General features: G+C 33.8%; 1 protein-coding gene across 1 annotated transcript; it reads right to left on the bottom strand.

Annotated features, from left to right (window-relative positions):
* Positions 1-13942: 13942 nt before the first annotated feature.
* Positions 13943-15930, bottom strand: LOC113001652 (kinesin-like protein KIP2). Its single transcript, XM_026128548.1, has 4 exons — positions 15438-15930; positions 14389-14456; positions 14083-14241; positions 13943-14002 (listed from the first exon to the last, which is right to left on the bottom strand). Exons 1-4 carry the CDS (start codon positions 15928-15930, stop codon positions 13943-13945), a joined length of 780 nt encoding a protein of 259 aa, XP_025984333.1.
* Between the last annotated feature and the right edge of the window lie 5348 nt (positions 15931-21278).

Raw genomic sequence — 21278 nt, forward strand, 5'->3', positions numbered from 1 at the left:
ATACTTATAACACTACAAAATAACCATAAATTGGAAGAGTTTGATACAATTTACACAAGTTTTATACACAAAAGTTAGTCGTATTCATCGACTAACACCAGTCCCCATGAAAAGTTAGCAATTTCCAGTGTTGAAACCAAACATAATTTTGCCTCATCATCCAACACCAGTACCATAAACATAAAATGCTTCAAATGCTTAGGCAGAGGACATATTGCTTTTGATTGTCCAACCTGGAGGACCGTGATCATGAAGGCAGATGGAGAAATCACCAGTGAATCTAAAATCAATGAAGAAGAAGTGGAAGAATAGCTTGAGGAGGAAGCTATGTAGGGTGATATGCTAATGGTGAGAAGGCTCTTGGGAAGTCAGATGCAGCCACTGGACAACACTCAAAGAGAAAATATTTTCCACACCAGATGCACAATTAATGGTAAGCTTTGCTCTTTAATTGTTGATGGAGGAAGTTGTACCAATGTTGCAAGTTCCAGGTTAGTGTCCAAACTGAATTTCAATATAAGCCCTATCCTAGGCCATACAGACTTCAGTGACTTAGTGAAGATGAAGAGGTAAAAGTGACTCAGCAGGTTGAGATGTGTTTCACCATTGGAAGATACAATGATAGGGTGTTGTGTGATGTGGTTCCAATGGAGGCGACTCATATACTATTAGGAAGACCATGACAGTATGACACCAAAGCAGTGCATGATGACTTCACCAACAAGATTTCTTTCCCGCACCATGACTAGAAGATTATTCTTAAACCTCTATCCCTTAGAAAAGTATGTGATGATCAAATCAGAATGAGAGAACAAGATAAAGAAAAGAGTGGGCACCAAAGAGGAATAGGGAAAAGAAGAGTGATACACATGAGAGAGAGTGTGATACACATGAGAGAAAATTTAATTGTTTAGCAAAGGCGAGTGAAGTGAGGAAAGTGTTACTTGCTTGTGAACCACTCTATCTACTGTATTGCAAAGACAGTAAAATTTCTACTGATAATTCTAATGAGTTAACTATTTCTGTTTCTCCTAGTGTTGAACTTTTATTGCAGGAATTTAAGGATGTCTTTCCCAAGGAGCCTCATGGACTGCCACCCTCAAGAGGCATAGAACATCAAATTGACCTCCTTCCAGGAGCTTTATTGCCTAATAGACTAGTTTACAAAAGCAATCCCCAAGAGATCGAGGAGATTAAGAAGCAAGTGCAAGACCTCATGCAGAAGGGGTGGGTGCAAGAAAGCTTAAGTCTGTGTGTCATCCCAGTCATTCTAGTGCCATAGAAAGACGAAACTTAGAGGATGTGCATAGACTGCAGGGCCATCAACAACATCACGGTAAAGTATAGACATCCCATTCCTAGGCTAAACAATATGTTGGATGAATATCATGGAGCTTTTGTTTTCTCTAAAATTGATTTGAAAAGTAGGTACCATCAAATTAAGATTAGAGGGGGGGATGAATGAAAAATAACTTTCAAAACTAAGTATGAGTTGTATGAATGGCTAGTTATGCCCTTTGGGCTGACCAATGCCCCTAGCACTTTCATGAGATTAATGAACCATGTGTTAAGGGAATTTATAGGAAAATTTATTGTGGTTTATTTTGATGATATCTTGATTTACAACAAATTCCATGATGAACATCTTGTGCATCTGAGACAAGTTTTAGAGGCCCATAGCGTGAGAGCTTGTATGCTAACATGGATAAATGTGTGTTCTGTATGGACCATATAGTTTTCCTTGGTTTTGTTGTTAGTTCATAGGGAGTACAGGTTGATCAATAAAAGGTGAAAGCCATTCAAGAATGGCCAACCCCCAAAGCTGTTGGTGAGGTAAGAAGCTTTCATGGTTTGGCAAGTTTCTACAGGAAATTTGTTAGGTATTTTAGTACTGTGGTAGCACCTTTTACTGAGATTTCCAAGATAGATGTAGCATTTAAATGGGGGGAAAACAAGAACATGCATTCACTGCACTTAAGGAAAAATTGATGCATGCACTAATTCTTGCATTACCTAATTTTGACACATCCTTTGAAATTGAGTGTGATGCATCTGGGGTGGGGATAGGGGCTGTTTTAATGCAAGAGGGACATCTTATTGCCTACTTTAGTGAAAAATTGAATGGGGATGTCCTTAATTATTCCACATATGACAAGGAGTTGTATGCATTGGTAAGGGCATTACAAAATTGGCAGCATTAGCTTTTACCCAAACAATTTGTCATACATAGTGACCATGAATCCTTAAAGCATCTTAAGGGTCAAGGCAAACTGAGCAAGAGACATGCCAGGTGGGTGGAGTTTCTTGAACAATTCCAATATGTCATCAAGTACAAGAAAGGTAAGTCCAATGTAGTTGCTGATGCACTTTCAAGAAGGTATGCCTTATTCTCTACTCTTGAAACTAAATTCATTGGGTTTGAGCATATTAAAGAATTGTATGACCATGATCCAGATTTTGCTTCTTAATATTCTGTATGTGTACATACTGCTCAAAATGGGTTTTTTCAGCATAATGACTATTTGTTAAAAGAAAAACAATTATGTGTGCCTAAAGAATCCATGAGGAGATTGCTTGTGAAAGAAGCCCATGCGGGGGGATTAATGGGGCATTTTGGGGTTCAAAAGACTTTAAACATGTTGCAGGAGCATTTCTATTGGTCGCACATGAAACATGATGTGCATAAGTTTTGTGAACAGTGCATTGTTTGTAAGCACTCAAAGTCTAGGGTCATGCCTCACGGTCTTTACTCTCCTTTGCCTGTTCCTGAATATCCTTGGACTAATTTATCTATGGATTTTGTTTTAGGTTTGCCTTGGACAAGGAATGGTAAGGACTCTATTTTTGTTGTGGTTGACAGGTTCTAAAAAATGGCACATTTCATACCCTACAAAAAGATTGATGATGTGTGTCATGTTGTTGATTTATTTTTCAAGGAAGTGGTCTGTCTCCATGGACTACCAAGAAGCATCGTTTCAGATCGAGACACCAAGTTTCTTAGTCACTTTTGGAGAACATTGTGGGGGTAAGGTTGGAATAAAACTGCTTTTTTCCACCACATGCCATCCTCAAACCGATGGCCAAACTAAGGTAATAAATCGAACTTTGTCTTCTCTTCTTAGAGTTGTGATTAAAAAGAATATAAAGAGTTGAGAAGAATGTCTGCCTCATGTTGAATTTGCATACAATAGGGTTGTACATAGCACTACACAACAGTCTTCATTCAAAGTAGTGTATGGTTTTAATCCCTTGACTCCTCTTGATTTGTTACCATTGCCTAACATTTATGATTTTAAGCATAAGGATGCACAGGCTAAAGTTGAGTATGTGAAAATATTGCATGAGTAGGTGAAGGCTCAAATTGCAAAGAAGAATGAAAGCTATCCCAAGAAAGCCAACAAGAACAGGAAGAAAGTAATACTTGAACCAGGTATTGGGTTTGGGTACATATGAGAAATGAGAGATTCCCTAAACAAAGGAAGTCCAAACTTCAACCTAGAGGAGATAGACCTTTCCAAGTACTAGAGAGGATCAATAACAATGCTTACATGATTGTTATTCTAGGTGAGTATAGAGTAAGTTCTTCATTTAATGTTGCTAACTTGACTCCATTTGTTGCATGTGATGACTCTGAACATTTGAGGGCAAATGCTTTCCAAGAAGGAAGGAATGATGAGAATCCTGAAACTACCCAAATACAGGAACCTATGACAAGGAGTAGGACCAAACAGTTAGTGGATACCCTCCAACAAATGGTAGCAGACGTACTTAACAAGGCCCAAGTGGAGAAGGATGAAGGCCCAGAGGTAGAGATACTACTAAGCATATTAATCGTTGCTGAAGACCTAGACTAATTTGAAGGCTCATGCCAAATAGATTCTATTTTTTTTATTTATAATTTTTCGTTGTAATTTTGGCCCAAACTGATTTAAAGGCCCGTGTCTATTTCTATTTTTTCGTTCAGATACACCATATGTATGAATTTTGTTTTAAATAGAGGACTTTTGGCATTTGATAAAATTTGGTGAGAGCTTCTCTCTGGGTTTCTTGTTAAACCAATCTCAGACTTATCAAGATAATTCTTGTGGTGTCTATCCTGACTTATCTTCTCTCTCTAGAAGTGACGTTATCCAAAACTTTGTAACATGTATCAAACGATCCGCTCCTAGTAAGAATCACATCACAAAGTCACTGAAAACCAAAGAGATTGAATCTAAATTGAATGAGAACTTTGAAAGAAAAACACAACTGAGAGAGACAGTTTTGCTTCTATAAATAGAAGACAACAAAATAGAGAGAAAGGTGTGATGATAACAACCTTAAAAATGAAGGATCTCATGCTTGTCATTAAGGATATTCTTTCCCTTTAAACCTACAAAAATCCCACTATGGGAGACAACATATATTAGTTAAATATGTGTCATATTTTCCAGACCATTCGTATTCAACTTAGAATTTGAAAAGGCCTATAAATAGAGAAAACATTACCCTTCCCACCCTTGGCAGAGACACAATATCATTGACAGTGCATAAACCACGAAGGTTGAGTTCCGGAAAAAAAAAAAAAAAACTAAACACGATTTTAATATACAATATGAAGAGCAGGCGATCAACATGATTTTATACACCATCTTTGACACTTCATAAAACAACATTAAGAAAATAAGCAAACATAAGTGATTTAATGTATCCCAAATTCTCCAAATCATTATTTATCACATTTTTTCTCACTGATTATATACTAACATATTTTATATTATTAGTCATTATTAATTTAATCTCATCATGTAAAGCAAGATTCCCTCAACCTTTTTGTGTTTCTTTTTATTGGAATAAAAATACATGGTTCTTGAATCTGAAACCGAGTTTGACAAATGACAATGCATAAAACATCAAGAAAATAAGCAAAAATGTCGTGTTTAAAATCAATCACTTGATACTGATAAAAAAAATTGTGTTAAAGGATTTGATTCATACCCCATTTATCAATGAATAAATAAATAAATAATCAAACTTAAAAATAATGGTATCATACAATGTTAGAAACTAATTTATCACATTTACTTAATTACTTTATTTGGAAAATGTTCCAAAGTAAGCATTAGATTATCCAACAAAATACAACCCAAGTTATCTACCAATTACAAATTAGTTAATCTACTAATGTCATTAAAAATAGTGCACATTCATCCATTTTCTCTTATTGGACCAAGACCACAACAATCATCTATAGTCCCAAAAACATGATCAATATGAAAGACTTAATACTACTAATGACAAGTGATAAATACATTGTAAAAGGTTGGTAAAATATAGTCAAATAACAGAACATCATTTTTTTAAAGCTTAAAACATGATGTGACAAGTACTGAATGTTCCAAAGTAAATACTCACCAACTGGAGACACTTGTGCCTCTGTAACAAAGGGGAAAAAAAGGCAAAGTATTGTCAATCGGAGAAAGAAAAAATGAAAAAAAAAATCAAATATAGAAGAAAGGAAACCTAAAGATGCAAAGTATTTTAAATATTTACCTACAAGACACACTTTGGAGTTCTGTAACAACATGAAAATGAAGATGAAAGAAAAAAAAAAGAAGAAGAAACAGACATGCAAAGTATTAATATAAATTTGATGAATAATAGAAAAAGAATAAGACATTATTTTATTTAAATTCTAAAAGACATGTTAAGATACCACTTCCAAGTGGATGCCAAATACATCTGTCACTCTTTAAGTCACTCTTTAAGTTGTTGTTAATTATGAAAAAATAGCAAAGAAATATTTATTAGCGGATGGAAACACATAGAATAGGCTTGTTGGAGAGGTGAATGAATACCATCAATTGACTTGTAACTTAGTTAAATAGCGTGATTAGGAGTGAATGGTTAGTACAACTGGTGATGTGTGTGCACCAGTTTGCAATGATAGTTTGAAACAATTACTAACAGACTAAGATATGACAGATTTTATATTTAGTGATTAGGTTCTGGAATGATAGAAATCATAGCATAACATGGACAAATGATTTGAAATTAGAAACATATGAAAAAAGTTGATCATATTTCATTAAAAACTAAGAAATAAAAAATTAAAAGGAAACAAAGAAAGCACTTGTATTTCATTTAGCACCTATACCTATGAAGTATAAGAAAAGTGCAGCATGCATACAAACAAAAAAAACATTATAGATGAAAAGAGAATAAAGGGAGTAGAAAAGATGAAGCATTATGTGACCATGAATGTCTTTATCGTTCCAGGCTTCACACGACGAACGTGAATTGATCTCATTGTAGCCACTGGCAACCATGGAGTAATTTGCAAGATCAGAATAAATGTAAAAGGTATTATTATCCTTCAAGTCTCTATCGAATGCTTGGACAAATCCATTCTTATATTTGACAGTTATTGAATTGAGAGCCTTTTTACAAGCAAATAGCGCCCACGTTACAACCCTCATCGCGTCATACATCTGGTAAGAGTTGGAACAATACTCAAATTTCCAAGTGCAAATGGAATCAAACATAAGAACATGATTACCAAGAGTATAAACAATGAAAAAAACTAACAGTCAACTCAACCTCAACTTGGTCTGCTTGAGTGGCAAGATTGTTAGCATGGCCTGCATAAAGCATAGTGGTGATTATAATTATTATAAGTTAATTAATATAAGTTGAATGTATTCTTGTTTTGTTCCTCGAAAGTTTCATACTTTCTCAATCCAGTAAACTCCTTCACACTATAAAACAAGGAAATCAATTGCATTGCATCGTCTTCACACAACCACTGAATCAAGAAAGAACAAGAACCATTACCATTAACTGAAGCATAGAGAGCCCTGTTGGGAATTTTCAATAAACCTTATAAAATACTAAATCAGCACCAAAACGCATTACATCGGATTATCAAGAGGTTTTAAGGAATACCTGGATCCATAGAGAGCTTGATCAACACGCAGCGGAATCTGACAGTGGCCACGAACAATTGGTTTAATGACCTTCCTCAACCAAATCACCTTTTTCCTTATAGGACCTTCATTTTCTCTTCAGATGGGGAGATGAGAAACTGTTTATTGATTTGGTGTATTGGGGACCATAACCATGCCTTATGTTTTAAACCTATTAGGGTTCCCATTATCCCCTAATGGGCCAAACTGGTTTCCGCTGATTAAGCCCATATCAATTTTTTGTTGGCAGTCTAATAGGCTCACTTAAATAGATCACTTTATATTGAACCCATTTAAATGTAAATAACTAATATAAATGTTTTAATATAATATGTAGCCCATATTAATTAATTAGTAATTATAAAATTCCAAACAATCTCTCACTTGGGCTTTATATTAACCTTAGACATTTATATCACAAAATTCTTTAGGCGCGCAACCGTATGTTATTTACTTTTAGACTCCTTTTATACAATCTGGTCCATCTCATATAGCAACAGGAAACCACTGCAGTTTTCATCACAATTTAGCTTGACTAAGCCACAATGATCACCACTGTTACTCATACTCGATGACATAGATCAAATATGGATAAGCGGCATGGAAATTACATACAATGTGATCTTAATCATGTCTATTTCTAACTAGTCCAAACTTTCTTCTTTATAGAGATCAATCCAAAATGCAATACAAACATTGCACACAAAACGAACTCTAAATAAAATGATAAACATCAACTTTATTTTTGCAGAAAATCCAAATAACAAAATGTTTGTAAACAGTAAGATATAAAACATGAGTAAGACTCCCACTAAACTAAGGTATTGTCATGAATTATACTCATATGAGCAGTGTGCTCGTCAAAAAACTTTAGTGTCATACCTTTAGTAAGTGGATCAGCTAGCATGGAATGAGTTCTTATATGTTCTATATAAATATGTATTTTCTAAATTCTTTATTTAATAACCAAATACTTTATGTCAACAAAAAAAAATACTTTTACTTAGTTGAATCCTTAACAAGACTGCTAAGATATTGTCTCAATAAACATCTAATGGCTACTTAATGTTGGCGACAACAGGCAAGCCAGTTACAATAATTTAGTAATCATAAATTCTAGTATAATGTCTCATAGCAAAATATTAACTCCACCAACATGATCAAATGTGAATCCTTATGTGAAGTGATTGCTATTAAGACATTCTGAAATAATCGAAGTCATAATACCCAATGATCTCTAAACTTCTAGACTTTTGATATGAAAACATGTAGTTCTTTGTTCTCTTCAATTAATGCATAATGCACTTTACTACTTTCTAGTGTTGCATACCAAGGTTACTCATATATCACCTTACTCACAAAAATAATTTCAAACTTTAAATTTTATACATGCAGATTTGGGATTCACATATGAGTAATTTAAACCATAGTAGTAACGACAACAACAATTAAAGAAGAGAACAATAAACATGTAATGCACAAATAATATTTATGGTAAATTTCAAGACCCAAACAAGATACCTAACACATCATTAATCCTCAATCTTTGGATTGAAAAAGACTAACTGCAAGTGATACTCTCAACGTATTGATCAAACATTGGTGATAAGTCCCATCAATTAAAGGTTGTCTTTGGACACTCCATTGCTCACATGGAAATCTTATATGATGATTATTCCGGTCAAATAATAATTGTCTTTGAACATTTCATTATTCACATGGAAAATCACACTATTTATAATTACCACATGTTTACCATTGCAAGCATGTAATTATTATGTCAAATTGTGTCTTCCTTTGGGCCGAGCACACTTCACATGAATAATTCCATGCAACATCCATGTAAATTCAATCAAATTAACTTACGCAACAGAGGTTACTTTGGCAACATGTTGTTTCAATCAATTTAACCCAAAAATATAGGACAAATTAATATAACAAATGGGAGGTCCTAAAATTACACAAATTTTCTTAAAATTACACAATTTAACCAAAAGAATCCTTTGAAGATACTGGAGAAAAAGTTTCTTTATAGTCAATGCCTTCCTTTTGAGTAAAGTCTTTAGAAACTAGATGAGCCTTATATCTCTCGATATTACCCTTTGAATCCTTCTTGGTTTTAAATATCCATTTACAACCAATAGGTTTCACACCTTCAAGCAACTCGACTAGATCCCAAATTTCATTGTCATTCATAGACTTCATCTCATCCTTCATGGTGTCAATCCAATTTTGAGAGTTAGAACTGTGCATAGCTTGACAGAAGTTGATTGAATCATCCTCTGTTAAACCAACACCATCCTCATGTTCTTGGAGAAATATAATATAATCATTTGAGATTGCACTTCTCCTCTCTCTAATGGATCTCCTTAATGACACTTCTTGAGGTTACTCTAAAGGTATTTGAGGGAGAACCTCATTGTTGTCTTGTTCTGGAACAATGTCAATAGTTTGAACATTGTCTTCTATTACTGGAGTTGTGTCTTGAATAGTAATAGGTACGAGGACTTGATCACTGTAAATAACAGGTTATTCCTCAAAGACAACATTCCTTATGTTCTATTCCTTCCCAAACTCAACTTCCTCAAGAAATCTTGCATTTCCCGTCTCAAAAAAGGATCTTAAGGTGGGATTGTAAAATTTATAGCCCTGAGAGCGTTTAGCATAGCCAACAAAATAACAACTAATTGTTCTTGAGTCCAGCTTTCTTTCATATGGCCTATAAGGTCGTGCCTCAGCTGGACAACACCAAATGTGCAAATGTTTAATGCTTGGCCTTTTATCAGTCCAAAGTTCATAAGGGGTTTTATTAACTACTTTACTTGGCACCCTATTCAAGATGTAAACTGCGGTCTTTAAGGCTTCTCCCCAAAGTGACTATAGCAAAGAGGAATGACTAATCATACTTTTCACCATATCCTTAAGAGTTCGATTTCTTCGTTCTACTATACCATTCATGCTAGGTTTGCCCGACATAGTGTATTGCGGAACAATTCCACACTCTTTGAGGAAAAGTGTAAAAGGTCCTGGACGTTGTTCTCCTGATCCATCATATCTGCCATAGTACTCACCACCACGGTCAGATTTGACAACCTTAATTTTCTTTCCAAGTTGAAGTTCAACCTCAGCCTTGAAAGTCTTAAAAACGTCTAGGGATTGGGATTTCTCATGTATCAAATATAGGTAACCGTATCAAGAGTAGTCATCTATGAACGTAATGAAATATTGTTGTCCATTTCAAGAAGTTGTAGGAAAAGGACCACAAATGTCTGTATGCACTAGTTCTATGGTGTCTTTAGCTCTTTCGGCACCTAATTTCCTTATGTTTGTTCATTTTCCCTTTACGCATTCAATACAAACCTCAAAGCCTGATAAATCCAAAGGGTCAAGAATTTCATCCAACACAAGTCTCTGAATTCTTTGTTTAGAGATATGGCCTAAACGCTTATGCCATAAGGTGGTTGAATTCTCATTCAATTTTCATTTTGTACCATGTGAACTTATTTGCAGTATTTCATTATAAGAACTAACAACATCAAGCATGTAAAGATTATCAATTAAAGAACTAGAACCAACCATATTTGAATTTTGGTAGAGACTAACTTTATTATTTCCAAATGAACAAGAAAATCCAAATTTGTCCAAACTAGAAATAGAAATCAAATTCCGTCTAAAAGGCTGTACAACAAAAGTCTCAAATAAATCCAAATAAAATCCAGTTTTTTAACTGTAATCTAAAAGTTCCAATAGCTTCCACTGCACTCTTCTTGCCATCACCCACAAAGATGAATCTTTCATCATCACTTGGTAGTCGGCTCCACAGACAACCCTGCATAGTCATACTTATGTGAGTAGTAGCACCAGAATCTACCCACCAAGTATCTTTGGGTACAAAAGCCAAATTAACTTATGAACAAACTAGACTAAGAAATTTACCTTTCTTCACACGCCATGCGACATACTTGGGACACTCTTTCTTCATGTGTCCCGACTTCTTGCAAAAGTAACAGGAAAATTCCTCATCCTTATTTTGTTTCTTTTGCTGGGAAGTCCTTTCCGTAACACCCTTAGTCTTCTTCCTTTTCTTATTCTGAGAGGTCGAATTCAAGTGAGCACTTTCAGTCCTATCTCTCTCCAGCCTCTCCTCCTCTTGCACACAGTGAGATATAAGCTCACTAAGGGACCATTTGTCCTTCTGAGTGTTATAGCTCACTTTGAATTGCCCAAAGTGTGCAGGAAGCAAGATCAAAACCAAGTGCACGAGCAGGTCTTCACCAAGCTCTAGCTTAAGTGACTTGAGTTTTGATGCGAGATTGGACATCTCCATAATGTACTCCTTTATGTTTCCTTTGCCTTTATACTTCATGGAGATGAGTTTAGCCAAAAGGTTACTCATCTTCGCCTTTTTATTTTTGGCAAAGTATTGCTCAATTTCCTCAAGGAATTTCTTTGCACTTTGACCCTAAAAAATAGAGCCCCGAATTGCCTCTCGAATAGAGCGTTTCATGATCATAAGGCACATTCGGTTGGACCGATCCCACTTCTCAATTTTTACCTCATTAGAGGTTTCCGGAGTGGAAATGGGTCGTTCCGTCCTCAATGCCAAGTCCAAATCCATACAACCAAGAACAATTTCTATGGCTTCCTTCTAGACCTTAAAATTTGTCCCATTCAACATTGGGATAGAATTCACTTGGGCAGCATTTGCAGCACTAGTAATTTTAACTAAAGAGAGAACAAAAATAATAACATGTTCATAAATAATCAAGCAAGTCATATAAAGTATATATATAACAAGACATGCAAATATTTCCCATAACATATCCATCACAAGATACCTAGCACAACATTAATTCTAGTCTTTGCACAGAGAAATTAATTTGTAATTGGTACTCTCAATGCAATGATCAAATATTGACAATTAGTTTTGACAAATAATAGTCTTTCTTTGGACCGACTATTATTCTCATGAAAAAAAAACTTAATAATTGTCACATATTTATCATCGCAGGTATGTTATTATTTGGCCAAATAGTGTCTTCCTTTGGGCTGAGCACAATTCGCATAAATAATTCCATACTAACATCCATGAAATTTAATTAAATCAATTTACACAATAGAGGTTACTTTGGCAACATAATGGTTCAACCAATTTAATTAAAATTATTGGACACGCAATTAAATGGAAAGGATCTGTAATGGTTAAATTTGTATCCAATTGTGATAGCAGTAAATGTTTGAAAAAAAAATATCATGGTAAACTAATTACACACTCGAAACAAACATACCACGATACCATCACAAATTTATACTAACCACATGAATATCATAAATTATCAGTTTATCACCATTTCATAAAAAAACAGTTGGCCAAAAAATGCAGAGGCCCTTTATTGATTCTAGAGAGGAGAAAAACTTTATGGCCATAACATATAAATTTAGGGGTTTTACAATTTTATTGATCAAAATAATTTCTCCTCAAAATAAAATTAGGGTTCATATAACTAAAAGGATCCAGATATATTACATATCAAACAGAGCTTTAAATCCCAATAATCTAACAGTAATGATGGCTCTGATACCACTTGTTGGGAATTTTCAATAAACCTTATAAAATACTAAATGAGCACCAAAACATATTACGTCGGATTATCAAGAGGTTTTAAGGAATACCTGGATCCATAGAGAGCTTGATCAACATGCAGCAGAATCTGACAGTGGTCACGAACAATTGGTTTAATGACCTTCCTCAACCAAATCACCTTCTTCCTTATGGGACCTTTGTTTTCTCTTCAGATGGGGAGATGAGAAACTGTTTATTGATTTGGTGTATTGGGGACCATAACCATGCCTTATGTTTTAAACCTATTAGGGTTCCCATTATCCCCTAATGGGCCAAACTGGTTTCCACTGATTAAGCCCATATTAATTTTCTGTTGGCAGTCTAATGAGCTCACTTAAATAGATCACTTTATATTGAACTCATTTAAATGTAAATAACTAATATAAATGTTATAATATAATATGTAGCCCATATTAATTAATTAGGAATTATAAAATTCCTAACAAGCCCAACCAGCAGCAGCCTTCACCCCTAAAGCCTCAGTGGGAAGCCGATAAAGCCCTGCAAGGAGAAAGCACATACATCCATAACAAGTTGCAAAATAAATTCCAACAAAAAATTCACACCAAAACCAAGCCCTACATTAGAACACTAACTACTTAACTTTTCTATATATAAATGAGTCCTTAACACTCACTGATTTAGAACTTTATTGTGTATAGTTACTATTAAGTGCTTTACTTTTACCTGATTCAATCAAGAGATAAGAGTTATACAGTAGAAAATAAACACCTCTACAACATATGAATTTTAAATAACACAGCGATTATTCTTTCACTTCTTCCTAAAACACCATATAGTTAAATAATTTAATTTCTGCATTTAAAAAATAACTATTTGTCTTCATGTCTTATTTCAATTTAAAAAATAATTTAATGAAGTCTTGAGAAGAACATGAAAAATTGGTAACGAACTTCTAAATTGGCTAGCTTTTTTTTAAGGCAACTGATGTTCATAAGAATTCAAATAGTTCTCATTTTACGTCTTCTCACCAATTTCAATAACTTTCTATTTCCCATATGAATATTAGATTATCTACCCAAATTGCTTCCAGACATCATACTTGTTCAAAACCAACTGTTAAGAGGTTGGATTAAATAAAGATATAATAAATATAGCAGATTCAGAAATAAATATTGCACAATGAAAGTAAATTGGATGAAATACCATTTACCTCTCTAATCCATTACTTGCCAACTAAAGAAATAGCAAAACAACAATTACCTTGATTGCTTGTTCAATAAAGTTTCTGCAGTTCGTCGTTTAGAAGACCCTCTCTCCAGAAAAGCAAATCAGTGATTTCTTCATTATACAATTCCAAAAAGGTGACCTTCACATTGTACACAACATTCTGGCTCTCAAGTGTGTCAAGAATCTACTTGACAACCCTAGGAATAACTCCAGCTCCTAGAGGCAACTTTCCATTAGGACCACTCTGTAGTACAATACTCAAATGAAGTCACTAACCTAACTCATTAATCTGCGTGTGGATAACATCAAAACACTAAAGCATACCTTGGCCTTTTTACATTTCCCTTCCATTGTGTAGATTTTTCCCGTACCAGTTTGACCATACGCGAATATAGTGTAATTAAATCCCTCTAGAACTTCATTAACTATTGGAGTAACAACTTGTTCATAAAGATCCATTTGCTGTGTAGAAGGACCAAAAACCTTCACAAAATAAAATGAACACATTTCATATTTGAAATTGAAATCCCCCAAAAACTAACTCAACATCCCACTATTTGTGTCCATTTTCATAAACTCAAGCTTGGAGATTATAACATATCGAACACGAGGAAGAGTGAGAAGAAGGACCTTATCAAAGGTGAAAACCCTGTTGATGTGCTTGCCGACGATGCTCTGTAACACGACCACTAAACGGACTGTGAAAAATTGATTTGTAAGGGAGGAAAATGGAGTTCCAGAACGTGAAAATTAACGAAGGAAAATAGAATTACCTGCAACGAAGGAGAACCTGAACATTGGTGCCCTTCTCTTTCGAATACATTTTTGGTTCATAGATCTAATTCTGAAATGGCTTCTGAGAAATGAAAATGGTTTCTTATTTGTCTCTCTCTTCATCCCTATCGATGAGAAAAAAGGGTGTAAGGTGCATGTTCTACGTCTCTCACCAGACATCCTCCAAGCTGTTGCGGTGGACGAGTTTGCGTGTGGGCAAGAGAGCGTCGCAACCCAGTTCTCATCTTTTCAATCCCTCACTCGCTGGAAACCTTAAGGTAAGAGAGTAGAGGGAAAGACATCTTGCGCGGGTCATTAAATATCCCTCTCTTATAAGATGGTTTTTAAAAAACGGTCTTAAAATTAAAATTTTTTAAGGCGGTTTTTGTAAAATCGTCTTCGTTAAAAATCTCATATTTACAAAGTTGTCACCACCTTACATATTAAGACGGTTCTTGGGAACCATCGCCGAATGCGCGTCGTAAAAGATTGCTTTTTTAGTAATGGATATTGGTGCAAAGTATTCACTAACTTTGTTCATGATTAATCTCCTCTAAAAATTCTGGCTGATCATCATTAATGGGATCTTCCCCTAATAAAACTACATTTTATGTAGATTTATAGGACAATATCTTGTGACTTTAGCATCCAATTCATAGGAAATGTGTGAGAAATTAAACCAATATTGAAAAATTCATGAAGTTAATGTTTTGTGTGTTTTAGAGCGTCAATCTCTGAAAAACGCGATATCCAATCCAATTCCTCATCGCCGACCTCCACCACGCATTCCACTAGTTCAAGCACTCTCATCAATCTCCAAGTATTGGATATCCCACATTGATCAGTAATAAATGATTACTAACTTTTTTTTACGATGAAACCCAAATTGTAAGATTAGTAAGAACCTGTAGTTAGAGGTGAGGGCGGCAAGAGCGGTGGTGCCAAAGCCTTCACAGCACGAGAGAAGGAGGTCTTGGAAGGAGGGGAAGGAGTGGGAGAGGAGGTTGAGGTCATGGTCAGTGAGGGACATGTGTTTGAGGTGGAGTTTGTTGAGGAATGAGTGGTAAGTTTGGGAGAGTGCGGTGGCCTAAGGGGTGAAGTGGACCCCCAGTTTAGGGGCATGAGGTCGAAGTCGGCGAAGCATGGCTTGCCATTAATGGTCACAGACCAAACGCGGGGGAATTGGGTGCTGGCGCGATGCGGGGACACGACGTAGCAGTTTTTGATGAAGAGCTCGGTGCGGGTGAGGGCCTCGGCATGGTACCAGGACTTGTAGACCAGTGAGGCGGCGTTGCGATCGTGCCGGGAGGTAAGGAAGTGGAGCACACTTTCCAAGACATTCTCTGGGGCTTGGTCCAATAGAGGGGAAAGGGTTCGACCATCGTCAATTTGGTTCATCTTTGGCTTCAGAGATAGAGAAAATGAGAGTGAGTGAGGAAGGAGGAGCAAGAGTCGCCTTTGCTTTGTAGTCTCTGTCTCTATCAACTCGTCTCGTCATCACTTCTCCTCACCAATTATCTAGGTCCTAGATAATTAATGCCTTCATCAATTAGAGTACTAGTTAGTTCCTTCACACTCAAGTGTACCAATTCGGTAAAGAAAGAGAAGAAAAAAATACCTACTAAGGGTGGTTGCCGGAAAAACAAGTGGTATGACAGAGAAACAAGTAGTACCTAAAATAAAACTAATTAGGGTTTCTAAAAGGAAAGGCAAAAATAGATGTTTGTCATGGCTGTCGTGAACCGCCACGGCGCAATAATGCCAATGCACGAAACCATACCTGCAACAATGGTGACAATGTGTCGTTTGGGTTTCAAGCGACGATAATGAAATCGAGCCGTGACAGTGGCAACCAGTCGGGATGGTGGTGACTACGACGATGAGTCGTGACAGTGCGTGGCAATGATGGGTGACAGAGGTTAACGAGGGAAAGAAAGAAAGAGCAAAGGTGAGAGATATGAGAGAAACATGGTTAGCAAAGAAGAAAGGAGCAGAAAAAAGTAATTAAGTGAGAAACGAAATATTAAAGGCATTCAAATTTCAAAGACGGTTTTTAGAGGACTATCTTTGAAAGCTATTATTCAAAGATGATTTTTAGAGGACCGTCTTTGAAAGAAACCATTCTAAGATGGTTTTTACAAAACTGGCGTCGTATAACTTTTATTATTTACAAAGTTGACACTGCCTAACATTCTAAGACAGTTTTGCATAACCATCTTAAAATGTACGTCTTAAAAAATAATATTTTTAGTAGTGGTGGAGTCGAATCTCCTTATTAAAATTCAAAGACCATATGTGGGATAACATCAAAATTATTTATGCATAGACTTTTGTTTTTCAAAATGTATATGTTATTTTTAATTTAATTTAATATATAACGAGTAATCCCAACTCATAATTATTTTTTAAACAATTATAATAAAAAATTATTACATTATTTTTCATAATTTATTTATATTCTTGACATGCAAAAAGAGAAAAATGCTATTTGTTAAGACTCATTTTTTAATATAAGATTTTTTTTATAAAATCATATATATATATATATATATATATATATATATATTAAACTAATTTTATATCGTTGTCATCTAATTATAAAACACTATATGCATGTATCACAAATTTTATTAAATTTTATAATAATTATTTTAAAATAATAATAATAATAATTTTCAATCGATTAATAATATAAAATTTTTACACCGAAAATACATATAGCCATTAAATTCTAGATATATACACACTTTTTTTAATCAATATTTGTTTTAAAAGTGGTCAATGTTCTAGTGTTACATGTGCTTCTTGCATATTCCTTTCGTACTAGAAGCGCTCATCCGTAAATTAAATTGCGGTTAGATTAATTTAAGTCAAATTAATTAAATTTCCTACCACTTATTACAAACCAACAAAACAGACCTCTTTAGATAATTTTTTTACATTCACATAAAATTGTGGCAGAGCTCAAAAGAGAGGAATCATTCCGAATGTGATTTTTTTTTTTAATTCGGTCAACTGCGTTCTGCGGTCTGTATTATACTTCTAGAAATTTCGAACTGAGTGGGATACTTTTATCAAATGGGGAAAGAAGAAAGATTCTTGATGGCTTTGTCTCCTTCACTAGTTTTGAATACTAAGGTAAACGTAATTCATTTACGCTTCAATGCTTTACTGTAGTTATAGACAATCTACACATGCAGTCCTCTTTACTCAACTAGTTGTTTATACCGGGTTTCGACCAAATGGTGGTAATTTCATTTGAAATTTATCAAAAGCACTATTTTTTGAATTAATCTTCAAGCGGGATAAGTGGTAAATTATTTTAAGGCTCTTGAATATTAAATTATAAAAAATGTATGATTTTGATTTTTTTTATAGTTAAATCTTAAAAAGTCCAACAAATTTAGTTTTTTTTTTAAAATTATTTATATAAAGTCCTAAAATTTTCACAACTTAAAAGTCGTGATTAATTTTTTAAAAATTAATTTTTAATGACTTTAAAGTCGTTTTAATTATAATTTTATATTTTATTGTTTAATTCTTTTAAAATTAAAAATAATTATAAATAATATTATTTTATAGCATACGGCTTTAAAGTCGTTCAATAAGGAATTTTATAATTAATATATTTAATCAAATGATTTTTATTTTTTATTCTTAACCATTAATTATTAATTTTAATTAATATTTTTAAAAAAATAATAATTAGATAAAATGAATAAATAATTATTTTTAAATTATTAATTTATACTGTTTAAATTTATTTTCGTTTCTAAATTTAATAAATAATAATAATTTAAAAAATCAAATATAGAAAATATTAAATAAAATAAGAGAAAAATGAACTTATACCAAACATTTATCATATATGACGACGTGATAAAACAAATACAGTAATAGAAACACAATAACATAAAATATAAAATTATAAAAGAAAGACAACAACATTCATTGTTTGTGCCAATATATTTTTTATATTAATTGAAAAGCATATTAAAAATATGTATGGTAAAAGAAAAAATAGGCAGGAGAAAAATAAACTTATACCATAGAGTTATCGTGTATGACGAGATGACAAATTTAAAGTCTTAAATTATAATTATTATTTAAATGACTTTAAAGTTATAAATTATAAAAATATTAATTATAATTATTTTAATTTTAAAATACTTACACAATGCAATATAAAATTATATTAAAACGATTTTAAAGTGGTAAATTATAAAAAACTTAGTTTGATTATAATTATTATTTGAACGACTTTAAAGTCATAAGTTATTAAAAAAATATTAATTATAACTATTTTTTAATTTAAAAACAACTAAACAATAAAATATAAAATTATAATTAATCATGATTTTGAAATCATGAAAAATTTACGACTATATAAATAATTAAAAAAAACTAAAGTTGTTAGAATTTTACGACTTCATTATAAAAGAATCAAAGTGGTGAAATTTTTTATTATTTCATTTAGAGATTTACCCAAAAAATACTCCCATTTGGTAAATTTCAAATGGAATTATCCCTTTTGTTTGAAATTCCTGTTTATACCTTTTACATTATCCAACTCTAATCTAGTGTTTCATTTGTGGACTTGGCCAAAAAAAACATGTTTCTTGTCACTTGCTCACATATATTATGTGGAGGTGCTTTCTAATGATGGTACCAACTAACTAACAGTTTCTCATCTTTTATTGTTCATACACGGGCGGAGCTAGCTTATTTTTTCATGAAGGGCCACATTCACAAGCTATACCTCAAAGTATTTGACAAAGGCAACCACATACTTTGCACAAAAGTCGTCAACAACAACCAAATATGTCATGTCTACAGCGTACCTTGTTGGATCGAGTGGTCTCAGAATAATTAAGAAGGGGGGTTGAATTAATTATTCCTAAACCTTTACTAATTAAAAAATTACTCTTTTAAGGTTTTTACTAAATTGTTAAGAGAATGAGGAGTAGAAGAAAAACTTAACAAAAAGTAAAAGCGGAAATTAAATGCACAGCGGAAAGTAAAAGAGTGGGGAAGAAGAAGACAAACACACAAGAGTTTTTATACGGGTTCGGCAACAACCCGTGCCTACATTCAGTCCCCAAGCGACCTGCGGTCCTTGAGATTTCTTTCAACCTTGTAAAAATCCTTTTACAAGCAAAGATCCACAAGGGATGTACCCTCCCTTGTTCTCTTTGAACCTAGTGGATGTACCCTCCACTAGAACTGATCCACAAGAGATGTACCCTCTCTTGTTCTCAGTCAAACCCAAGTAGATGTACCCTCTACTTGTACCACAAAGGATGTACCCTCCAATGTGTTGAGACAAAGATCTCATGCTGTTAAACCTTTGATACTTTGTGAATGGGAATACAAAAGAATTCTCAGACGGTTAGTCCTTTGAACACTTTTGTATTAGGGAATGGGAAGAATCAAAAGAATTCTCAGACTGTGTCGTTTTGAATTCTTTGACAAGGGAGAAGGAAGACACAAAAGAATTCAGGCGGTTAGTCCTTTGTTCTTTTGGAAAAGGGAGAAGAGAGACACAAAAAGAATTTAGGCGGTTAGTCCTTGGCGAATTCTTTTTGGCAAAGGGAGAAGAGAATGAAAAGATGAATAGCACAAGTTTTCAAGGTTTGGAAAACCAGAAAACTTCAGAAAGCTTTTGGTACAAAGAAGAAGAAGAAGAAGAAGTTCAAAGAGATTCAAGGCTTGTAAAGGATTGTAAGAGATTGATTGGAAAAGTATTCAAGATTGAATCAATGAATTGATTGAAAAATGCAAAACAAAGTCTTGCTTTTATAGACTCTTCGTGTCTGGTTAAGAAGACCATTTAGAAGAGTTATAACTTTTAGAAAAACTTAAAACCAATTTGAAAAAGTCAAAAACCTTTTGAAGAGTTACATCTTTTGATTTATTCAGAAACAGTCACTGGTAATCGATAACCAAATTAGTGTAATTGATTACACAAAGCTTTTGTGTGAAAGGAAGTGACTCTTCACATTTGAATTTGAATTTCAACGTTCAAAGGCACTGGTAATCGATTACCAAAACATTGTAATTGATTACAGCTTTTTGAAAATAATTGGAACGTTGTAAATTCAATTTGAAAACTTTTTTAAAACAATTTTGCTACTGGTAATCGATTACAACAATATGGTAATCGATTACCAAAGAGTAAAAACTCTTTGGTAAAAGGTTTTGTCAAAAATTCATGTGCTATTCAAAGTTTTGAGAAAAAAACTTTTCATACTTATCTTGATTGAGCCTTCTCTTGATTCTTGAATCTTGAGTCTTGAATCTTGCTCTTGATTCTTGAGATCTTGAACCTTGAATCTTGATTCTTGATTCTTGACTCTAGACTTTCTTCTTGAGTCTTGAATTCTTCTTGATTCTTATCTTGAACTCTTGAATTGTTCTTGATTGATCTTGGATTCTCTTGAGTTGTTCTTTGATTGATCTTTGAGCATTTTGTCATCACCTTTGTCATCATCTTTTGTTATCATCATTGTTATCATCAAAACACCTTTGAATCACCTTTGATTCACCATGAAGCTTTGCTTCTACATACCTTCCCAACAAAAAATGTTTACTTAGCATTAACACAACATAAAAAGGCCAGAAAAAGCTAGACACAGGTATAGCCACCAGGAAATTTAACAGGAATTGAGTTTGGTGACAAATACAATACCCAAAGGAAGATTTAAGAAGATTTTAACAAATCCAAGGGCTGAATTCTTTAGCCATAT

This window comes from Glycine max, chromosome 5 (assembly GCF_000004515.6).
Source record: "Glycine max cultivar Williams 82 chromosome 5, Glycine_max_v4.0, whole genome shotgun sequence".
Taxonomy (NCBI): Eukaryota; Viridiplantae; Streptophyta; class Magnoliopsida; order Fabales; family Fabaceae; genus Glycine; species Glycine max.